General features: G+C 44.3%; 1 protein-coding gene across 2 annotated transcripts in view; it reads left to right on the top strand.

Moving 5' to 3' along the window:
• LOC116371238 (dual specificity protein phosphatase 16-like) overlaps window positions 1-15737 on the top strand; it is a 49542-nt gene extending 33805 nt beyond the window's left edge. For both annotated transcript variants that reach the window (XM_031820098.1, XM_031820097.1), the window contains exons 5-7: window positions 7811-7989; window positions 9113-9396; window positions 11580-15737. In XM_031820098.1, the coding sequence (XP_031675958.1) occupies window positions 7811-7989; window positions 9113-9396; window positions 11580-12804 (1688 nt within the window). In that variant the 3' untranslated portion in view covers window positions 12805-15737. The remainder of the gene's footprint in view (window positions 1-7810; window positions 7990-9112; window positions 9397-11579) is intronic.
• The last annotated feature ends 6877 nt before the right edge of the window (window positions 15738-22614 follow it).

Below are 22614 nucleotides of genomic sequence, written 5' to 3'. Positions count from 1 at the left end.
CTCTCTCTCTCTCCCCTTCCTCTCTTTCCCTCCTCCCTCCCCCTCCAGCCCGTCATCTTCCTCACTGCCTCTCTCTCTCTCCCCTTCCTCTCTTTCCCTCGCCCTCCATCCTGTCATCTTCCTCACTGCCTCTCTCTCTCTCCCCTTCCTCTCTTTCCCTCCTCCCTCCCCCTCCAGCCCGTCATCTTCCTCACTGCCTCTCTCTCTCTCCCCTTCCTCTCTTTCCCTCCACCCTCCCCCTCCATCCCGTCATCTTCCTCACTGCCTCTCTCTCTCTCCCCTTCCTCTCTTTCCCTCCTCCCTCCCCCTCCAGCCCGTCATCTTCCTCACTGCCTCTCTCTCTCTCCCCTTCCTCTCTTTCCCTCCTCCCTCCCCCTCCATCCCTTCATCTTCCTCACTGCCTCTCTCTCTCTCCCCTTCCTCTCTTTCCCTCGCCCTCCAGCCCGTCATCTTCCTCACTGCCTCTCTCTCTCTCCCCTTCCTCTCTTTCCCTCCTCCCTCCCCCTCCATCCCTTCATCTTCCTCACTGCCTCTCTCTCTCTCCCCTTCCTCTCTTTCCCTCGCCCTCCAGCCCGTCATCTTCCTCACTGCCTCACTCTCTCTCCCCTTCCTCTCTTTCCCTCCTCCCTCCCCCTCCATCCCTTCATCCTCCTCACTGCCCCCCTCTCTCCCCTTCATCTCTTTCCCTCGCCCTCCAGCCCGTCATCTTCCTCACTGCCTCTCTCTCTCTCCCCTTCCTCTCTTTCCCTCCTCCCTCCCCCTCCATCCCTTCATCTTCCTCACTGCCTCTCTCTCTCTCCCCTTCCTCTCTTTCCCTCCCCTCCATCCCTTCATCTTCCTCACTGCCTCTCTCTCTCTCTCCTTCCTCTCTTTCCCTCCTCCCTCCCCCTCCATCCCTTCATCTTCCTCACTGCCTCTCTCTCTCTCCCCTTCCTCTCTTTCCCTCCTCCCTCCCCCTCCATCCCTTCATCTTCCTCACTGCCTCTCTCTCTCTCCCCTTCCTCTCTTTCCCTCCCCTCCATCCCTTCATCTTCCTCACTGCCTCTCTCTCTCTCCCCTTCCTCTCTTTCCCTCCCCTCCATCCCTTCATCTTCCTCACTGCCTCTCTCTCTCTCTCCTTCCTCTCTTTCCCTCCTCCCTCCCCCTCCATCCCTTCATCCTCCTCACTGCCTCTCTCTCTCTCTCCTTCCTCTGTTCCCCTCCTCCCTCCCTTCTCCTATCAGCTGCTAGAACTAGGCTGCTGACATGCTGGACATCCTGCTACCTTCCTTCATCCTTTCACAACATCATTCACACGTACTCATTCACTCATTCATCACTGGCCAGTGAGGTGGTGATAGGACAGCTCACTGAAAATGGCTGCTGGTGATAGGACAGCTCACTGAAAATGGCTGCTGGTGATAGGACAGCTCACTGAAAATGGCTGCTGGTGATAGGACAGCTAACTGAAAATGGCTGCTGGTGATAGGACAGCTAACTGAAAATGGCTGCTGGTGATAGGACAGCTAACTGAAAATGGCTGCTGGTGATAGGACAGCTAACTGAAAATGGCTGCTGGTGATAGGACAGCTAACGGAAAATGGCTGCTGGTGATAGGACAGCTAACTGAAAATGGCTGCTGGTGATAGGACAGCTAACTGAAAATGGCTGCTGGTGATAGGACAGCTAACTGAAAATGGCTGCTGGTGATAGGACAGCTAACTGAAAATGGCTGCTGGTGATAGGACAGCTAACTGAAAATGTGGACGTGAATGGGTTAAATGAGGACGATGAGGACGTGAATAGGTTAAATGAGGACGTGAATGGGTTAAATGAGGACGTGAATGGGTTAAATGAGGACGTGAATGGGTTAAATGAGGACGTGAGGATGTGAATGAGTTAAATGAGGACGTGAGGACGTGAATGGGTTAAATGAGGATGTGAATGGGTTAAATGAGGACGTGAATGGGTTAAATGAGGACGTGAATGGGTTAAATGAGGATGTGAATGGGTTAATTGAGGACGTGGATGGGTTAAATGAGGACGATGAGGACGTGAATAGGTTAAATGAGGACGTGAATGGGTAAATGAGGATGTGAATGGGTTAAATGAGGACGATGAGGACGTGAATGGGTTAATTGAGGACGTGAATGGGTTAATTGAGGACGTGAATGGGTTAAATGAGGACGTGAATGGGTTAAATGAGGATGTGAATGGGTTAAATGAGGACGTGAATGGGTTAAATGAGGACGTGAATGGGTTAAATGAGGATGTGAATGGGTTAAATGAGGATGTGAATGGGTTAAATGAGGACGTAAATGGGTTAGATGAGGATGTGAATGGGTTAAATGAGGACGTGAATGGGTTAAATGAGGATGTGAATGGGTTAAATGAGGACGTGAATGGGTTTAATGAGTGTGTTTACACCAGATAAGTTGTCCAAGGCTCTCAGTTTTATTCTGGACCGCTGTCAGACTTAAAGAGAGTCCCAGATGACATTTAAAAGTACCTTTAGATCCGCTTTCTGTGGTTCCTGTCTCACTGTCTCAAATCTCAGTTAGGAAGTTGTTTCCTTTCAGATATGCTTCCTGTTTCTATGATGATGTCATCAGGTTGGAACTTCCCTCCAAACTAAGAACACCTGTAACATTAGACTTTATCTGACATCAGGTTATCACATGACATCAGACATTATAACTCTCCCTGGAGAGAAGTGAATTATTCTGCTGTTGGTCCTCTGCCCTGACAAACAATACAGTCAAATGTCACTGACTCTAACGACAGGTGCAGTACGTTGCAGTATGGACATTGATCCGGCAGCTCCACGGTTGCTATGGGGAAGTGACTGTGTTGAAATGAGACTGATCAAACTGTGTCACTCAAACCACTAAGCTTTTCCCACAGAGGAAGGTTCCACTAGGCTACCCTGGGGCGGCAGCGTAGCCTAGTGGTTAGAGCATTGGACTAGTAACCGGAAGGTTGCGAGTTCAAACCCCCGAGCTGACAAGGTACAAATCTGTCGTTCTGCCCCTGAACAGGCAGTTAACCCACTGTTCCCAGGCCGTCATTGAAAATAAGAATTTGTTCTTAACTGACTTGCCTAGTTAAATAAAGGTCAAATAAATAAAATAACCCTGGATACAATACACAGCTGTACATCCATCCTGTATGTTATAAATCACATGGGTTCATCAGTATTTCTGTCATGTGAGAGAGGAGGAGGAGAGAGGTGGAGAGAGGAGAGGAGAGGTGGAGAGAGGAGGAGAGAGGTGGAGAGAGGCAGAGTGACGATGAGAGGAGGAGAGAGGTGGAGAGAGGCAGAGTGACGATGAGAGGAGGAGAGAGGAGGAGAGAGGTGGAGAGAGGCAGAGTGACGAGGAGAGAGGTGGAGAGAGGCAGAGTGACGATGAGAGAGGAGGAGATTTAGGATGGATTTAGGATGGATCCATGGACGAACAGATCTGAAGGAGAGGCTGGAGAGCCATGGGTACATGGTTGCCAAGCAACTAGGACTGGGCTTGTCTGAGGGTCGGCTGGTACAGGTGGCTGGTGTGTGTGTGTGTGTCGCTGGGTGCAGAAGGCAGTGTATCAGTATTGTGTAATGGACTCAGCAGGTCAGGTTGTTCCTCTATAAACACTGCTAGATAATAATGTACAACACAACCATTCAGTTTGGCTGCTGTTGCTAGGCAGGTTTAGTGTACAATATCAGAGCCTGCTTGTCTTATGATGGTGCAGGTCTTTGTGAGATTAGAGTTTGTTACTAAAGGCCTTTTTTGACCAACTATGTTGCAATGTTTTCGTCGGAATTCTGTAAAATAAATACATATTCTGATTTTGACGCATCTATCATTCACACCGAAGTTCGATGTGTAACCTCTAGTATCTCTAATACAGTGACCTCTAGTGTCTCTAATACAGTAACCTATAGTATCTCTAATACAGTAACCTCTAGTGTCTCTAATACAGTAACCTATAGTATCTCTAATACAGTAACCTCGAGTATCTCTAATACAGTAACCTCTAGTATCTAATACAGTAACCTCGAGTATCTCTAATACAGTAACCTATAGTATCTCTAATACAGTAACCTCGAGTATCTCTAATACAGTAACCTCTAGTATCTAATACAGTAACCTCGAGTATCTCTAATACAGTAACCTATAGTATCTCTAATACAGTAACCTCGAGTATCTCTAATACAGTAACCTCTAGTATCTAATACAGTAACCTCGAGTATCTCTAATACAGTAACCTATAGTATCTCTAATACAGTAACCTATAGTACCTCCAATACAGTAACCTCGAGTATCTCTAATACAGTAACCTATAGTATCTCTAATACAGTAACCTCGAGTATCTCTAATACAGTAACCTCTAGTATCTAATACAGTAACCTCTAGTGTCTCTAATACAGTAACCTCGAGTATCTCTAATACAGTAACCTCTAGTATCTAATACAGTAACCTCTAGTGTCTCTAATACAGTAACCTCGAGTATCTCTAATACAGTAACCTCTAGTATCTAATACAGTAACCTCTAGTGTCTCTAATACAGTAACCTATAGTATCTCTAATACAGTAACCTCTAGTATCTAATACAGTAACCTCTAGTGTCTCTAATACAGTAACCTCGAGTATCTCTAATACAGTAACCTCTAGTATCTAATACAGTAACCTCTAGTGTCTCTAATACAGTAACCTCGAGTATCTCTAATACAGTAACCTATAGTATCTCTAATACAGTAACCTCTAGTATCTAATACAGTAACCTCTAGTATCTCTAATACAGTAACCTCTAGTATCTCTAATACAGTAACCTATAGTGTATCTAATACAGTAGCCTATAGTATCTCTAATACAGTAACCTCTAGTGTCTCTAATACAGTAACCTATAGTATCTAATACAGTAACCTCTAGTGTCTCTAATACAGTAACCTATAGTATCTCTAATACAGTAACCTCGAGTATCTCTAATACAGTAACCTCTAGTATCTAATACAGTAACCTCGAGTATCTCTAATACAGTAACCTCGAGTATCTCTAATACAGTAACCTATAGTATCTCTAATACAGTAACCTATAGTATCTCTAATACAGTAACCTCGAGTATCTCTAATACAGTAACCTCTAGTATCTAATACAGTAACCTCGAGTATCTCTAATACAGTAACCTATAGTATCTCTAATACAGTAACCTATAGTACCTCCAATACAGTAACCTCGAGTATCTCTAATACAGTAACCTATAGTATCTCTAATACAGTAACCTCGAGTATCTCTAATACAGTAACCTCTAGTGTCTCTAATACAGTAACCTCTAGTGTCTCTAATACAGTAACCTCTAGTGTCTCTAATACAGTAACCTATAGTATCTAATACAGTAACCTCTAGTATCTAATACAGTAACCTATAGTGTGATCTCTAATACAGTAACCTCTAGTATCTAATACAGTAACCTATAGTATCTAATACAGTAACCTCTAGTATCTAATACAGTAACCTATAGTGTGATCTCTAATACAGTAACCTCGAGTATCTCTAATACAGTAACCTATAGTATCTCTAATACAGTAACCTCGAGTATCTCTAATACAGTAACCTCTAGTGTCTCTAATACAGTAACCTCTAGTGTCTCTAATACAGTAACCTCTAGTGTCTCTAATACAGTAACCTCTAGTGTCTCTAATACAGTAACCTATAGTATCTCTAATACAGTAACCTCTAGTGTCTCTAATACAGTCATCTCTAGTATCTAATAAGTAACCTAAAGTATCTAATACAGTAACCTATAGTATCTAATACAGTAACCTCTAGTATCTCTAATACAGTAACCTCTAGTATCTCTAATACAGTAACCTCTAGTATCTCTAATACAGTAACCTATAGTGTCTCTAATACAGTAACCTCTAGTATCTAATAAGTAACCTATAGTATCTCTAATACAGTAACCTATAGTATCTCTAATACAGTAACCTCTAGTATCTCTAATACAGTAACCTCTAGTATCTCTAATACAGTAACCTCTAGTATCTAATAAGTAACCTATAGTATCTCTAATACAGTAACCTATAGTATCTAATACAGTAACCTCTAGTATCTAATAAGTAACCTATAGTATCTCTAATACAGTAACCTATAGTGTCTCTAATACAGTAACCTCTAGTATCTAATAAGTAACCTATAGTATTTCTAATACAGTAACCTATAGTATCTCTAATACAGTAACCTCTAGTGTCTCTAATACAGTAACCTCTAGTATCTAATAAGTAACCTATAGTATCTCTAATACAGTAACCTATAGTGTCTCTAATACAGTAACCTCGAGTATCTAATAAGTAACCTATAGTATCTAATACAGTCATCTCTAGTATCTCCAATACAGTAACCTATAGTATCTCTAATACAGTAACCTATAGTGTCTCTAATACAGTAACCTCTAGTATCTAATACAGTAACCTCTAGTGTCTCTAATACAGTAACCTATAGTGTCTCTAATACAGTAACCTCTAGTATCTAATAAGTAACCTATAGTATCTAATACAGTCATCTCTAGTATCTCCAATACAGTAACCTATAGTATCTCTAATACAGTAACCTATAGTATCTCTAATACAGTAACCTCTAGTGTCTCTAATACAGTAACCTCTAGTATCTAATAAGTAACCTCTAGTGTCTCTAATACAGTAACCTCGAGTATCTAATAAGTAACCTCTAGTGTCTCTAATACAGTAACCTCGAGTATCTCTAATACAGTAACCTCTAGTATCTCCAATACAGTAACCTCGAGTATCTCTAATACAGTCATCTCTAGTATCTCTAATACAGTAACCTCTAGTGTCTCTAATACAGTCATCTCTAGTATCTCTAATACAGTAACCTCTAGTATCCAATACAGTAACCTATAGTATCTCTAATACAGTAACCTCTAGTATCTCTAATACAGTAACCTCTAGTATCTCTAATACAGTAACCTCTAGTATCTAATAAGTAACCTCTAGTGTCTCTAATACAGTAACCTCTAGTATCTCTAATACAGTAACCTCTAGTATCTAATAAGTAACCTCTAGTGTCTCTAATACAGTAACCTCTAGTGTCTCTAATACAGTAATCTCTAGTGTCTCTAATACAGTAACCTCTAGTGTCTCTAATACAGTAACCTCTAGTGTCTCTAATACAGTAACCTCTAGTATCTAATAAGTAACCTCTAGTATCTCTAATACAGTAACCTATAGTATCTAATACAGTAACCTCTAGTGTCTCTAATACAGTAACCTCTAGTATCTCTAATACAGTAACCTATAGTATCTAATACAGTAACCTCTAGTGTCTCCAATACAGTAACCTCTAGTATCTAATACAGTAACTTATAGTGTGATCTCTAATACAGTAACCTCTAGTATCTAATACAGTAACCTCTAGTATCTCTAATACAGTAACCTATAGTATCTCTAATACAGTAACCTCTAGTATCTAATACAGTAACCTCTAGTATCTCTAATACAGTAACCTCTAGTATTTAAATTTTACCTTTATTTAACCAGGCAAGTCAGTTAAGAACATATTCTTATTTTCAATGACGGCCTGGGAACAATGGGTTAACTGCCTGTTCAGGGGCAGAACGACAGATTTGTACCTTGTCAGCTCGGGGGTTTGAACTTGCAACCTTCTGGTTACTAGTCCAATGCTCTAACCACTAGGCTACGCTGCCGCCCCCTGTATCTCCAATACAGTAACCTCTAGTATCTAATACAGTAACCTTTAGTATCTCCAATACAGTAACCTCTGTCATCCTTTATTTGATTGGGATGTTTCTGTGTGTCTGTCTTCAGGTGGTTTCTCAGCGTTTTCCCAGCTGTTTCCAGGTCTATGTGAAGGTAAGGCTCTTCTGGCCACGTCCTGCCTGGTCCCCACCTGCCTCTCTCAGCCCTGCCTGCCCCTCAACACCTCTGGGCCAACACGCATCCTGCCTCACCTCTACCTGGGCTGTCAGAGAGACGTACTCACCAAGGTATTAGATATATTACTATATATTATAGCATTCTAACCAGCTGTGTTCCTCCCTCCTCTGCAGGAAGTGATGTGTGTAAAGCATTCTAACCAGCTGTATTCCTCCCTCCTCTGCAGGAAGTGATGTGTGTAAAGCATTCTAACCAGCTGTATTCCTCCCTCCTCTGCAGGAAGTGATGTGTGTAAAGCATTCTAACCAGCTGTGTTCCTCCCTCCTCTGCAGGAAGTGATGTGTGTAAAGCATTCTAACCAGCTGTATTCCTCCCTCCTCTGCAGGAAGTGATGTGTGTAAAGCATTCTAACCAGCTGTGTTCCTCCCTCCTCTGCAGGAAGTGATGTGTGTAAAGCATTCTAACCAGCTGTGTTCCTCCCTCCTCTGCAGGAAGTGATGTGTGTAAAGCATTCTAACCAGCTCTATTCCTCCCTCCTCTGCAGGAAGTGATGTGTGTAAAGCATTCTAACCAGCTGTATTCCTCCCTCCTCTGCAGGAAGTGATGTGTGTAAAGCATTCTAACCAGCTGTATTCCTCCCTCCTCTGCAGGAAGTGATGTGTGTAAAGCATTCTAACCAGCTGTATTCCTCCCTCCTCTGCAGGAAGTGATGTGTGTAAAGCATTCTAACCAGCTCTATTCCTCCCTCCTCTGCAGGAAGTGATGTGTGTAAAGCATTCTAACCAGCTCTATTCCTCCCTCCTCTGCAGGAAGTGATGTGTGTAAAGCATTCTAACCAGCTCTATTCCTCCCTCCTCTGCAGGAAGTGATGTGTGTAAAGCATTCTAACCAGCTCTATTCCTCCCTCCTCTGCAGGAAGTGATGTGTGTAAAGCATTCTAACCAGCTCTATTCCTCCCTCCTCTGCAGGAAGTGATGTGTGTAAAGCATTCTAACCAGCTCTATTCCTCCCTCCTCTGCAGGAAGTGATGTGTGTAAAGCATTCTAACCAGCTGTATTCCTCCCTCCTCTGCAGGAAGTGATGTGTGTAAAGCATTCTAACCAGCTCTATTCCTCCCTCCTCTGCAGGAAGTGATGTGTGTAAAGCATTCTAACCAGCTGTATTCCTCCCTCCTCTGCAGGAAGTGATGTGTGTAAAGCATTCTAACCAGCTGTGTTCCTCCCTCCTCTGCAGGAAGTGATGCAGCAGAATGAGATAGCGTACGTCCTGAATGCCAGTAACACATGTCCCAAACCAGACTACATCCCTGAGTCTCACTTCCTGCGAGTTCCTGTCAACGACAGCTTCTGCGAGAAGATCCTCCCCTGGTTGGACAGATCTGTAGAGTTCATAGAGAAGGCCAAAGCCTCCAACGCCTGTGTGCTGGTCCACTGTCTGGCTGGCATCTCCCGCTCGGCAACCATCGCTATCGCTTACATCATGACGAGGATGGACATGTCACTAGACGAAGCTTACAGGTGAGATGATTGAACCCTGTAGGACCATAATAAGGATTTACAGGTGAGATGATTGAACCCAGTAGGACCATAATAAGGATTTACAGGTGAGATGATTGAACCCTGTAGGACCATAATAAGGATTTACAGGTGAGATGATTGAACCCTGTAGGACCATAATAAGGATTTACAGGTGAGATGATTGAACCCTATAGGACCATAATAAGGATTTACAGGTGAGATGATTGAACCCTGTAGGACCATAATAAGGATTTACAGGTGAGATGATTGAACCCATAATAAGGATTTACAGGTGAGATGAATGAACCCTGTAGGACCATAATAAGGATTTACAGGTGAGATGATTGAACCCAGTAGGACCATAATAAGGATTTACAGGTGAGATGATTGAACCCTGTAGGACCATAATAAGGATTTACAGGTGAGATGATTGAACCCTGTAGGACCATAATAAGGATTTACAGGTGAGATGATTGAACCCGGTAGGACCATAATAAGGATTTACAGGTGAGATGATTGAACCCTGTAGGACCATAATAAGGATTTACAGGTGAGATGATTGAACCCGGTAGGACCATAATAAGGCACAAGGCCTCATGTACACATCACCTTCCTGCTTATGGACTTGACCACTCAGCAACCACCCTCCTCCCAAGTTCTCCGTAACTAAGAGGATACCCCCTCTTCCTGTCTGTCTTAATGAACCCATCCTCACATGACCCCTGATTAAACAACACTGTGTGTCACATGACTCCATGAAAGGCCCAGCTTGTTCTCCTGAATGAACACACTGCACTGTGGGGGGCTGTAATGATGGCTGGGATGGTAACCTCAGCAGCATCTCTACTGATGTCCTGTGTTACAGTTATAAATGTCCCCTGTATTGACCCTCTAGGTTTTCCCAACTCTATAACAACCCAGTGTGTTACAGCGTCTCTACTGATGTCCTGTGTTACAGTTATAAATGTCCCCTGTATTGACCCTCTAGGTTTTCCCAACTCTATAACAACCCAGTGTGTTACAGCGTCTCTACTGATGTCCTGTGTTACAGTTATAAATGTCCCCTGTATTGACCCTCTAGGTTTTCCCAACTCTATAACAACCCAGTGTGTTACAGCGTCTCTACTGATGTCCTGTGTTACAGTTATAAATGTCCCCTGTCTTGACCCTCTAGGTTTTCCCAACTCTATAACAACCCAGTGTGTTACAGCGTCTCTACTGATGTCCTGTGTTACAGTTATAAATGTCCCCTGTATTGACCCTCTAGGTTTTCCCAACTCTATAACAACCCAGTGTGTTACAGCGTCTCTACTGATGTCCTGTGTTACAGTTATAAATGTCCCCTGTCTTGACCCTCTAGGTTTTCCCAACTCTATAACAACCCAGTGTGTTACAGCGTCTCTACTGATGTCCTGTGTTACAGTTATAAATGTCCCCTGTCTTGACCCTCTAGGTTTTCCCAACTCTATAACAACCCAGTGTGTTACAGCGTCTCTACTGATGTCCTGTGTTACAGTTATAAATGTCCCCTGTCTTGACCCTCTAGGTTTTCCCAACTCTATAACAACCCAGTGTGTTACAGCGTCTCTACTGATGTCCTGTGTTACAGTTATAAATGTCCCCTGTCTTGACCCTCTAGGTTTTCCCAACTCTATAACAACCCAGTGTGTTACAGCGTCTCTACTGATGTCCTGTGTTACAGTTATAAATGTCCCCTGTCTTGACCCTCTAGGTTTTCCCAACTCTATAACAACCCAGTGTGTTACAGCGTCTCTACTGATGTCCTGTGTTACAGTTATAAATGTCCCCTGTCTTGACCCTCTAGGTTTTCCCAACTCTATAACAACCCAGTGTGTTACAGCGTCTCTACTGATGTCCTGTGTTACAGTTATAAATGTCCCCTGTATTGACCCTCTAGGTTTTCCCAACTCTATAACAACCCAGTGTGTTACAGCGTCTCTACTGATGTCCTGTGTTACAGTTATAAATGTCCCCTGTATTGACCCTCTAGGTTTTCCCAACTCTATAACAACCCAGTGTGTTACAGCGTCTCTACTGATGTCCTGTGTTACAGTTATAAATGTCCCCTGTCTTGACCCTCTAGGTTTTCCCAACTCTATAACAACCCAGTGTGTTACAGCGTCTCTACTGATGTCCTGTGTGTTTCTGTCTTTCCTCTCCAGGTTCGTGAAGGAGAAGAGACCCACCATCTCTCCTAACTTCAACTTCCTGGGTCAGCTGCTGGACTTTGAAAAGAAGATCAAGACTCCTGGAAGGTCGGAGATCAGAGAAACCACCGGGGTCAAATCCTCTCCTCTCCTCCACCCCCCACTAGAGCACGACCCCCCTAACCCTACCCCCAGCCTCCCAGACCCTGCCCTGGCCCTGCTGGAGCCCCTGACCCTGCCATGTGTCCTGGCCCCCTGGCCTCCAGAGGAGAGGCTCCTGGCCCAGGCTCTCCAGGGGCTCCAAGGCCTTCAGCTGGACCAGGGGACGGAGGACAGCGCTGCACGGCTGAAAAGGTCCTTCTCTCTGGACATCAAGTCGTACAGGGAGCCAGGAGGCTGCAGCAGCGCCCCCATGAGGCCGTATCCCCACCCTACATCCCACCCCGGAGCCCAGGAGTATTATAACCCATCCGTGAGCTTCAAGGAGCCTGCAGGGAAACCGTATCAGTTCTCTCCTGTGAAGGAGATGTCAGAGCAGTCTACACCTGAGCCGAGCCCTGACAAGGAGCAGGACGACGGTCCCGCAGACCCTGCTGCTACGTCTGCAGCTCCCACTGCTGCTCCTGTAGTCTCCACCACTACCAGCACCACTACCACCTCCAACCAGCCCAGCATGAAGCAGCCCAGCCAGGCTAAGCCTCCTCCACCTCCCCTCTCCTGTTCCCAGCAGCTCCACCGTAGTGGCAGTATGGAGGAGAACTCTAACCACACCCCTCACACCACCGGCTTCCTGTTCGGCCTATCGCGTTCCCAGCAGCACCTGTCCAAGCCCGCCCCTAACCTAGGCTCCGCCCTGAAGGGCTGGCACTCTGACATCCTATTGGGTCCCGTCACCGTGTCGTCGGGGGGATGGTACCTCTCCGAGTCACACCACTTCTACTCCACCTCCGCCATCTTAGGAGGCGGGGCTAACATTCTGGGGGGTGGCAGCGTGGCGGCGTACAGCGTGAGTCAGGGGTTGGAGGAGGTGCGGCGGCGCGGGCGGCAGAGGAGCGGCGACCACGGGGACTCACGGAGGAGCTGGCACGAGGAGAGCACCTTGGAGAAGCAGCTGAAGAGACGGAGCTGTCAGATGGAACTCGGAGACAGGATGAGAGGAGGAGGCGAGACTAGATCCAGGGAGGAGATGGGGAGTCACAGCAGCTTCTCAGGAAGCATGGAGGTCATAGAGGTGTCCTGAGAGGGACATCCAGTCAACCCCTTACGGAATCATTGATTTGAATGGAAACGTCCGTTCTAGGGAGTATAACCTCCTCAGATCAGACCTATGTTGAGGGAAAGACTTGTTATCTTATTATCCCACTAGGGACTTGAACCTTGAGTTGATCTAAGTGGCTCTATGTGTACTTGTGTCGCGACAGTTGGCATTCATGTAGTTGAACTTTGACCTGGAAGCAGAAAGCAGCTGTGTGACGATGATGAATGTGATGAAGAGGTGAACTCTGAGAGGACTGAGACAAACTGAGTCTTTTGTTTGGATGAGTGTTCATCATTTTCATTTATTTCTGAATGTTGATGATCGTCGTCAAGGAGCAGTAGATGTCTGCCTGACGTTGGATTCATGGAGCTTTTATGAAGCCTTATGAAGTCTTTATGAAGCCTTATGAAGTCTTTATGAAGCCTTATGAAGTCTTTATGAAGCCTTATGAAGTCTTTATGAAGCCTTATGAAGTCTTTATGAAGCCTTATGAAGTCTTTATGAAGCCTTAAGAAGTCTTTATGAAGCCTTATGAAGTCTTTATGAAGCCTTATGAAGTCTTTATGAAGCCTTATGAAGTCTTTATGAAGCCTTAAGAAGTCTTTATGAAGCCTTATGAAGTCTTTATGAAGCCTTAAGAAGTCTTTATGAAGCCTTATGAAGTCTTTATGAAGCCTTAAGAAGTCTTTATGAAGCCTTATGAAGTCTTTATGAAGCCTTAAGAAGTCTTTATGAAGCCTTATGAAGTCTTTATGAAGCCTTATGAAGTCTTTATGAAGCCTTATGAAGTCTTTATGAAGCCTTATGAAGTCTTTATGAAGCCTTATGAAGTCTTTATGAAGCCTTAAGAAGTCTTTATGAAGCCTTAAGAAGTCTTTATGAAGCCTTATGAAGTCTTTATGAAGCCTTATGAAGTCTTTATGAAGCCTTATGAAGTCTTTATGAAGCCTTATGAAGTCTTTATGAAGCCTTAAGAAGTCTTTATGAAGCCTTAAGAAGTCTTTATGAAGCCTTAAGAAGTCTTTATGAAGCCTTAAGAAGTCTTTATGAAGCCTTATGAAGTCTTTATGAAGCGTTATGAAGTCTTTATGAAGCCTTAAGAAGTCTTTATGAAGCCTTAAGAAGTCTTTATGAAGCCTTATGAAGTCTTTATGAAGCCTTATGAAGTCTTTATGAAGCCTTAAGAAGTCTTATGAAGCCTTAAGAAGTCTTTATGAAACCTTAAGAAGTCTTTATGAAGCATTATGAAGAACGCGATCAGAGATCCTTGATAGCCCTGTGTCAAATCATCCAATACCTCACACATCCAAATTAGAGGCTTCTCCTGGTCCTCCGTCTTCTTCTGATTGACAATTCAAATCTCAGGTCTTATTTGAGCAGCAAGAAAAGATGCTGGAACAACTGAACAGTTCCCGAACAGCTACCGAACAGTTCCCGAACAGTTCCCGAACAGCTACCGAACAGCTCCCGAACAGTTCCCGAACAGCTACCGAACAGCTACCGAACAGTTCCCGAACAGCTCAGTTGGTAGAGCATGGCGCTTGTACCCCAGGGTTGTAGGTTCGATTCCCGGGGCCGCCCAGACGTAAAATGTACGCACGCATGACTGTAAGTCACTTTGGATTAAAGCGCTAAATATGATATATTATTAACGGTGTGGTTGTGGGTTTTGTCTGATACCTGTGGTTAAGGAATGATGTAATGACTGATACCTGTGGTAAAGGAATGATGTAATGATTGATACCTGTGGTAAAGGAATGATGTAATGTCTGATACCTGTGGTTAAGGAATGATGTAATGACTGATACCTGTGGTAAAGGAATGATGTAATGACTGATACCTGTGGTTAAGGAATGATGTAATGACTGATACCTGTGGTTAAGGAATGATGTAATGACTGATACCTGTGGTTAAGGAATGATGTAATGATTGATACCTGTGGTTGATAACTGAACGGATAACTGAACTGAATGATTGAAACCTGTGGTAAAGGAATGATGTAATGATGTAATGACTGAAACCTGTGGTAAAGGAATGATGTAATGATGTAATGACTGATACCTGTGGTAAAGGAATGATGTAATGACTGATACCTGTGGTAAAGGCTTTGAATAAGTTCTGACTGGAGACCAGTGGTCCCTTCCCTGTCCTGAGACCAGTGGTCCCATCCCTGACCTGAACCTTGTCCTGAGGTCAGTGGTCCCATCCCTGACCTGAACCCTGTCCTGAGGTCAGTGGTCCCATCCCTGACCTGAACCCTGTGGTCCCATCCCTGACCTGAGAACAGTGGTCCTGACCTGAACCCTGACCTGAGACCAGTGGTCCCATCCCTGACCTGAGACCAGTGGCCCAGACCTGAACCCTGACCTGAGACCAGTGGTCCCATCCCTGACCTGAATCTTCTCCTGAGGTCAGTGGTCCCATCCCTGACCTGAGACCAGTGGTCCTGACCCAGACCTGAACCCTGACCTGAGACCAGTGGTCCCATCCCTGACCTGAACCTTGTCCTGAGAACAGTGGTCCCATCCCAGACCTGAACCTTGTCCTGAGACCAGTGGTCCTGACCCAGACCTGAACCCTGACCTGAGACCAGTGGTCCCATCCCTGACCTGAACCTTCTCCTGAGGTCAGTGGTCCCATCCCTGACCTGAGACCAGTGGTCCTAACCCTGACCTGACACCAGTGGTCCTCACCCAGACCTGAACCCTGACCTGAGACCAGTGGTCCTGACCCAGACCTGAGACAGGTTCAGCTCCCACAGTGTGTGGACGTGTGTGAGAGATAGTAGGTCTGTTATGGGGTTGTTGTTGCTGTGTCAGAATATAGCTAGTTTTACAACAGACAATGTGGACATTTGGATGAAGCTGATAAGCAGTAGATGTATGTTGACTGTTGAAATAAAATCTGAAACGGTACACAACATGTGGTTCATTTACTAACATTGTCACGTTGAACTTTAACCTCTGTAATCCTTTACATGATCAATGTCCAGGAAGAGGAGTTTTCTTCCCCATCCTACAGGCCTGGAACAAAGAACAACACTTTACAGTATGAATCATTCAGCACCTCTTGAGGCTCTACAGTTAACATGGTCTATGGTTGAACCCTGCCTCTAGCCCTCTACAGTTGACATGGTCTATGGTTGAACCCTGCCTCTAGCCCTCTACAGTTGACCTGGTCTATGGTTGAACCCTGCCTCTAGCCCTCTACAGTTGACCTGGTCTATGGTTAAATCCTGCCTCTAGCCCTCTACAGTTGACCTGGTCTATGGTTGAACCCTGCCTCTAGCCCTCTACAGTTATGATAGGTCTATGGTTGAACCCTGCCTCTAGCCCTCTACAGTTATGATAGGTCGATGGTTGAACCCTGCCCTTAGCCCTCTACAGTTATGATAGGTCTATGGTTGAACCCTGCCTCTAGCCCTCTACAGTTGACATGGTCTATGGTTGAACCCTGCCTCTAGCCCTCTACAGTTGACATGGTCTATGGTTGAACCCTGCCTCTAGCCCTCTACAGTTATGTAGGTCTATGGTCTCTACTGTGATGTGATGAGGACCTCTACTTACTGTGATGTGGACCTCTACTTACTGTGATGTGATGAGGACCTCTACTTACTGTGATGAGGACCTCTACTTACTGTGATGTGATGAGGACCTCTACTTACTGTGATGTGATGAGGACCTCTACTTACTGTGATGTGATGAGGACCTCTACTTACTGTGATGTGATGAGGACCTCTACTTACTGTGATGTGATGGGGACCTCTACTTACTGTGATGTGATGAGGACCTCTACTTACTGTGATGTGATGAGGACCTCTACTTACTGTGATGTGATGAGGACCTCTACGTACTGTTATGTGATGAGGACCTCTACTTACTGTGATGTGATGAGGACCTCTACTTACTGTGATATGATGAGGACCTCTACCTACTGTGATGTGATGAGGACCTCTACTTACTGTGATGTGATGGGGACCTCTACTTACTGTGATGTGATGAGGACCTCTACTTACTGTGATGTGATGAGGACCTCTACTTACTGTGATGTGATGAGGACCTCTACGTACTGTTATGTGATGAGGACCTCTACTTACTGTGATGTGATGAGGACCTCTACTTACTGTGATATGATGAGGACCTCTACCTACTGTGATGTGATGAGGACCTCTACTTACTGTGATGTGATGGGGACCTCTACTTACTGTGATGTGATGAGGATCTCTACTTACTGTGATGTGATGAGGACCTCTACTTACTGTGATGTGATGAGGACCTCTACTTACTGTGATGTGATGAGGACCTCTACTTACTGTGATGTGATGAGGACCTCTACTTACTGTGATGTGATGAGGACCTCTACTTACTGTGATGTGATGAGGACCTCTAATTACTGTGATGTGATGAGGACCTCTACTTACTGTGATGTGATGAGGACCTCTACTTACTGTGATGAGGACCTCTACTTACTGTGATGTGATGAGGACCTCTACTTACTGTGATGTGATGAGGACCTCTACTTACTGTGATGAGGACCTCTACTTACTGTGATGAGGACCTCTACTTACTGTGATGTGATGAGGACCTCTACTTACTGTGATGTGATGAGGACCTCTACTTACTGTGATGTGATGAGGACCTCTACTTACTGTGATGTGATGAGGACCTCTACTTACTGTGATGTGATGAGGACCTCTACTTACTGTGATGTGATGAGGACCTCTACGTACTGTGATGTGATGAGGACCTCTACGTACTGTGATGTGATGAGGACCTCTACTTACTGTGATGTGATGAGGACCTCTACGTACTGTGATGTGATGAGGACCTCTAGTGGTATTATATTGTTACTATAAAAGATGGAACGTGTGTGTCCAGGGCCTGGTTTATACACGCAGAGCTAACTACCTGTTGCCAAGGGTAACTACCTGTTGCCAAGGGTAACTACCCATCGCTAAGGGTAAGGCTCTCCAGAAGGTAGTGAGGTCTGCACAACGCATCACCGGGGCCAAACTACCTTGCCCTCCAGGACACCTACACCACCCGATGTCACAGGAAGGCCATAAAGATCATCAAGGACAACAACCACCCGAGCCACTGCCTGTTCACCCCCGCTATCATCCAGAAGGCGAGGTCAGTACAGGTGCATCAAAGCTGGGACCGAGAGACTGAAAAACAGCTTCTATCTCAAGGCCATCAGACTGTTAAACAGCCACCACTAACATTGAGTGGCTGCTGCCAACACACTGACTCAACTCCAGCCACTTTAATAATGGGAATTGATGGGAAATGATGTAAAATATATCACTAGCCACTTTAAACAATGCTACCTAATATAATGTTAACATACCCTACATTACTCATCTCATATTATATACTGTACTCGATACCATCTACTGCATCTTGCCTATGCCGTTCTGTACCATCACTCATTCATATATCCTTATGTACATATTCTTTATCCCCTTACACTGTGTATAAGACAGTAGTTTTGGAATTGTTAGTTAGATTACTTGTTGGTTATTACTGCATTGTCGGAACTAGAAGCACAAGCATTTCGCTACACTCGCATTAACATCTGCTAACCATGTGTATGTGACAAATAAAATGTGATTTGATTTGATTTGCTAAGGGCGACTACCCGTCGCTAAGGGTAACTACCCGTTGCTAAGGGCGCCATTGGATCATGTGTCCAGACTGAAAGGATCGAAAGAAAGCCAGTGCTACTCTCGGATCAGCCGTCTCCATTCAAATCTTTCCTTAATATAATTATTATATATAATATAAATATCATTATTTAACAATATTTTGGGGCAGCAGGTAGCCGAGTGGTTAGAGGGTCAGTAACCGAAAGGTTTCTGGATCGAATCACTGAGCTGACGAGGTATAAATCTGTCCTTCTGCTACTGAACAAGACAGTTAACCCACTGTTCCCCCCGGTAGGTAGTCATTGTAAAACAAACTGCAAGACGGATCTGCGCCTAGAGAGATATTACCACCTACGTTCGAAAATACTGAGGTGGTTTATTTTAATCTTTAGGCTACCCAATAAAAAAATCACAAAATCCCAGATTTGACACTTCATTGCTACACACGAAATAATTGCAACAAATTACAGAGTAACCCAGGTAAATCAATTGATTGAACATGTAGTTATATTTGAATCATCTCGGTTTTAATTTGAAGCATTGTGTTTATGTCACGTGTTAGTAGTATGACTTTTCAAAGACAATGGCACCTTGTATTTGGAGTTAACTGTGTTCTGAAGTTATCGGGGGTCACAGAGAGACGGATAAACCATATACGTCTATGTTTATCGGAGGCTTTTGTGTATAAAGTGACGCGGCACGGCACAATAAATTATCTAATGACGCATTTAGCTGTTCTACAACTGGAGGCAGATGCGCGTTTTCAAGTGCAACATTAATAAAGATGGTTTTAGGAAACAGCGCAGAGATTAAATGATTCTCCTATAAAGGTACATTTAGCCTTAAATTGCTTCTGGGAAATTGGGCCCATAACGTTCATTGGGAAGTTGCCTGTGTAAATGCAGCCATAGAGACATGTTTCATCTAGCCCACTGGACACAGACGTCAAGACAACGTCTATTCATCGTTGGGTCAACGAAATTTAATTGAAAGGATGTGGAAACAACGTTGATTCAACTAAAACCTTCAATTTTCTGAACACCTGATTCAGCCAGTCAGTTCTTCATTGGCTGGAACATGTTTGTTGTTGGGTTGGAACCACAGGAGGTTGGTGGCACCTTAATTGGGAAGGACGGGCTCCTGGTAATGGCTGGAGCGGAGATGGTGGTATGGTATCAAATACATCAAACACGTGGTTTGATGCCATTCCATCGACTCCGTTCCAGACATTATTATAAACCCTCCTCCACTAAGCGTCCTCCACTGGAAAACCTGCACACCCGGTGGGTCCACGGTTCCGCATTCCCGGTTCAGGACCTGTAGCAAGGTCCATGGGCTGCACACAATTAATCCGAATACGGTACGGCTCGTGCGTAAACGGCCTGATTGCGGTAGAGGGCGTCGGTGCCATAGCGGCGACCGTGCCTGCAGACCAGAGGGGAGGGGAAGAGAGAGGGGAAGAGGGAGGGAGGTAAGGCGGATCTTAGTTAGACGAAACAGACCACACATTTGTAATAGAAGTACCGTAACCGTTTAGTTCAAACGCTGTTTTCTACGGTCCTGCGACTTTCTACTTTGCCAGCCTGTGCGTGACCTTTTGACGCCAGGTGCGTCGCAGAGGACGAGGCGGTCTGGATACCGCGACCCCGCTGCTCGGACGTCCAAGGTGATAGAAGTCAACTAATACTCTACTTCAGGGCTATTGTATTCTTCCCACAAAGAATAGGAGTCTGCTTGTGGCATGCGCTAATACAGAGGGTCTGTGAAGACATTTTCAGCAGGTAAGTGCAGACTTCTCTCGCTTTTTCCCGCTTTTTCCCGCAAAATAAACACCATATATATATATATATATAGTCCAACCTGTGTATGAAAACAGTAACCTATTGACTCTCGATTGGTGAATTCACCTTTGATTATTTACAAAACCAGGTATATGAATCCTATCATAGCCTGTATAATGCATCGCTGACAAGATATTCCATTGACCGTGTTGACTTATTATTATTCAAAGCGCTGTATTGAACTCGATCACCGTACCGTATAGACCGTAGCCTTAGACCGTTGCACCGTAGCAACCTGGGCCCGGTTTTTCCAAAAGCATCTTAAGGCTAAAGTTCATCGTTAGAATCTTCCGTAGGAGCATCGGTAAATCTCTGAGCTGTTTCCCCAAAACCATCGTTATTGAAAAGCTACTGTAAGAGCGTCGTTAGATGCTTTCCCTCTCCTGCATCACTTTAAACACAGAAGATCCCTGCTGAACATAGAACCACACGGTTTATCTGTCTCTCTGTAACCGCAGATAACTTCAGGACAAAGTTGACAAGGTTTTTGCCATTCATTCAAACAAGCGAAGTATAAAAAGATGCTTCAAATTCAACCGAGATGACTGTATAAAATAAAACAGTAGGCTATAGGCCTAAATGAATATTTAAATCATATTTAAATGAATGTCATGTTCAATTCAGTTCTATTTTTCTACTTGTCGGCTGCTGTATGTAATTGGTCAATATATTTCATGATGTGTAGCGAAACCATGCGCCATCATGTGACGATTTGTTGCGTTAGTATTGGTAAGCATCAGAAAAGTGGTCCCACTACTTGACACCACGCGTCATTATAACACGTTATAACCATGTCATAATATGTCATAACTAGGGATGCACGATATATCGGTGAACATATCGGAATCGGACGATATTAGCAAAAATGCCAACGTCTAGTTTAATGACCGATGGTTAAAAACTGATGTAAAAGCTACCGTGCATACCTGTATAATGTAGGTAGATGAGGTACATACCTGTATAACATAGGTAGATTTGGTACATACCTGTATAACATTGGGTAGATGAGGTACATAGCTATATAAGTAGGTAGATGAGGTGCATATCTGTATAACGTAGGTAGATGAGGTACATACCTGTATAACGAGGTAGATGAGGTAACATACCTGTATAACGCAGGTAGATGAGGTACATACTGTATAACGTAGGTAGATGGATGAGGTGCATACCTGTATAACGTAGGTCGATAAGGTGCATATCTGTATAACGTAGGTAGATGAGGTAAATACCTGTATAAACGAAGGTAGATGAGGTGCATACCTGTATAACGAAGGTAGATGAGGTGCATACCTGTATAAAGTATGTAGATGAGGTGCATACCTGTATAAAGTATGTAGATGAGGTGCATACCTGTATAACGAAGGTAAATGAGGTGCATACCTGTATAACGAAGGTAGATGAGGTGCATACCTGTATAAAGTATGTAGATGAGGTGCATACCTGTATAACGAAGGTAGATGACGTAATGACGCCACGTAAAATGTAGCGCTATAAGTGTAACACATCATTCCTAACCTCGCCCACAATGTCTGCTGTGTGAATCAACCAGTCAACAAGTCCAGCAGTCATTTGAAAGAGAATAAGAATTTCAGCGAGACGACACAAAGGTGAAAACCATTAAAGCCAAGACAATGGAATTCACTGCCCAATGGACTCAACCGTCCTCTGTCGTGGGTGTTGTCTTTCGCGGACAGGCACCGTTACACACTACCCAGTGCGCTGTTTTTCAGATGTTGCCCTACCAGAGCTACACAGTAATAGCGTCACTGCTATTAGCTTCACGACATACTACGGAACGCCGTTTGGGTCTTTGCGTGTCAAGAGATACAGTAGCTCTGTCAAAGCTGTACAAAGAAGTCTGCAACACAGTATAGTAGATACAGTAGCTCTGTCAAAGCTGTACAACACAGTATAGTAGATATACAGTAGCACCAGGTACAAGCAAACACCGGCCACGAACGATGTGTTTACAATACCACGTTGGTAATAAAGCATCATCTGTTCAACCGCAACTTCTGGGGTCGCTAGCTTTAGCTTAGTACCTAGCTAGCTTTAGCTTAGTACCTAGCTAGCTTTAGCTTGGTACCTAGCTAGCTTTAGCTTGGTACCTAGCTAGCTTTAGCTTGGTACCTAGCTAGCTTTAGCTTGGTACCTAGCTAGCTTTAGCTTAGTTTAGCTAGCTTTAGCTTGGTACCTAGCTAGCTTTAGCTTGGTACCTAGCTAGCTTAGCTTGGTACCTAGCTAGCTTTAGCTGTAGTACCTAGCTAGCTTTAGTTAGTACCTAGCTAGCTTTAGCTTGGTACC

This window comes from Oncorhynchus kisutch, unplaced genomic scaffold, assembly GCF_002021735.2.
Source record: "Oncorhynchus kisutch isolate 150728-3 unplaced genomic scaffold, Okis_V2 scaffold3040, whole genome shotgun sequence".
In the NCBI taxonomy this organism is placed as follows: Eukaryota; Metazoa; Chordata; class Actinopteri; order Salmoniformes; family Salmonidae; genus Oncorhynchus; species Oncorhynchus kisutch.
Note: the sequence above shows the minus strand (reverse complement) of the source record. Positions and strands in the feature narration are given on the sequence as shown.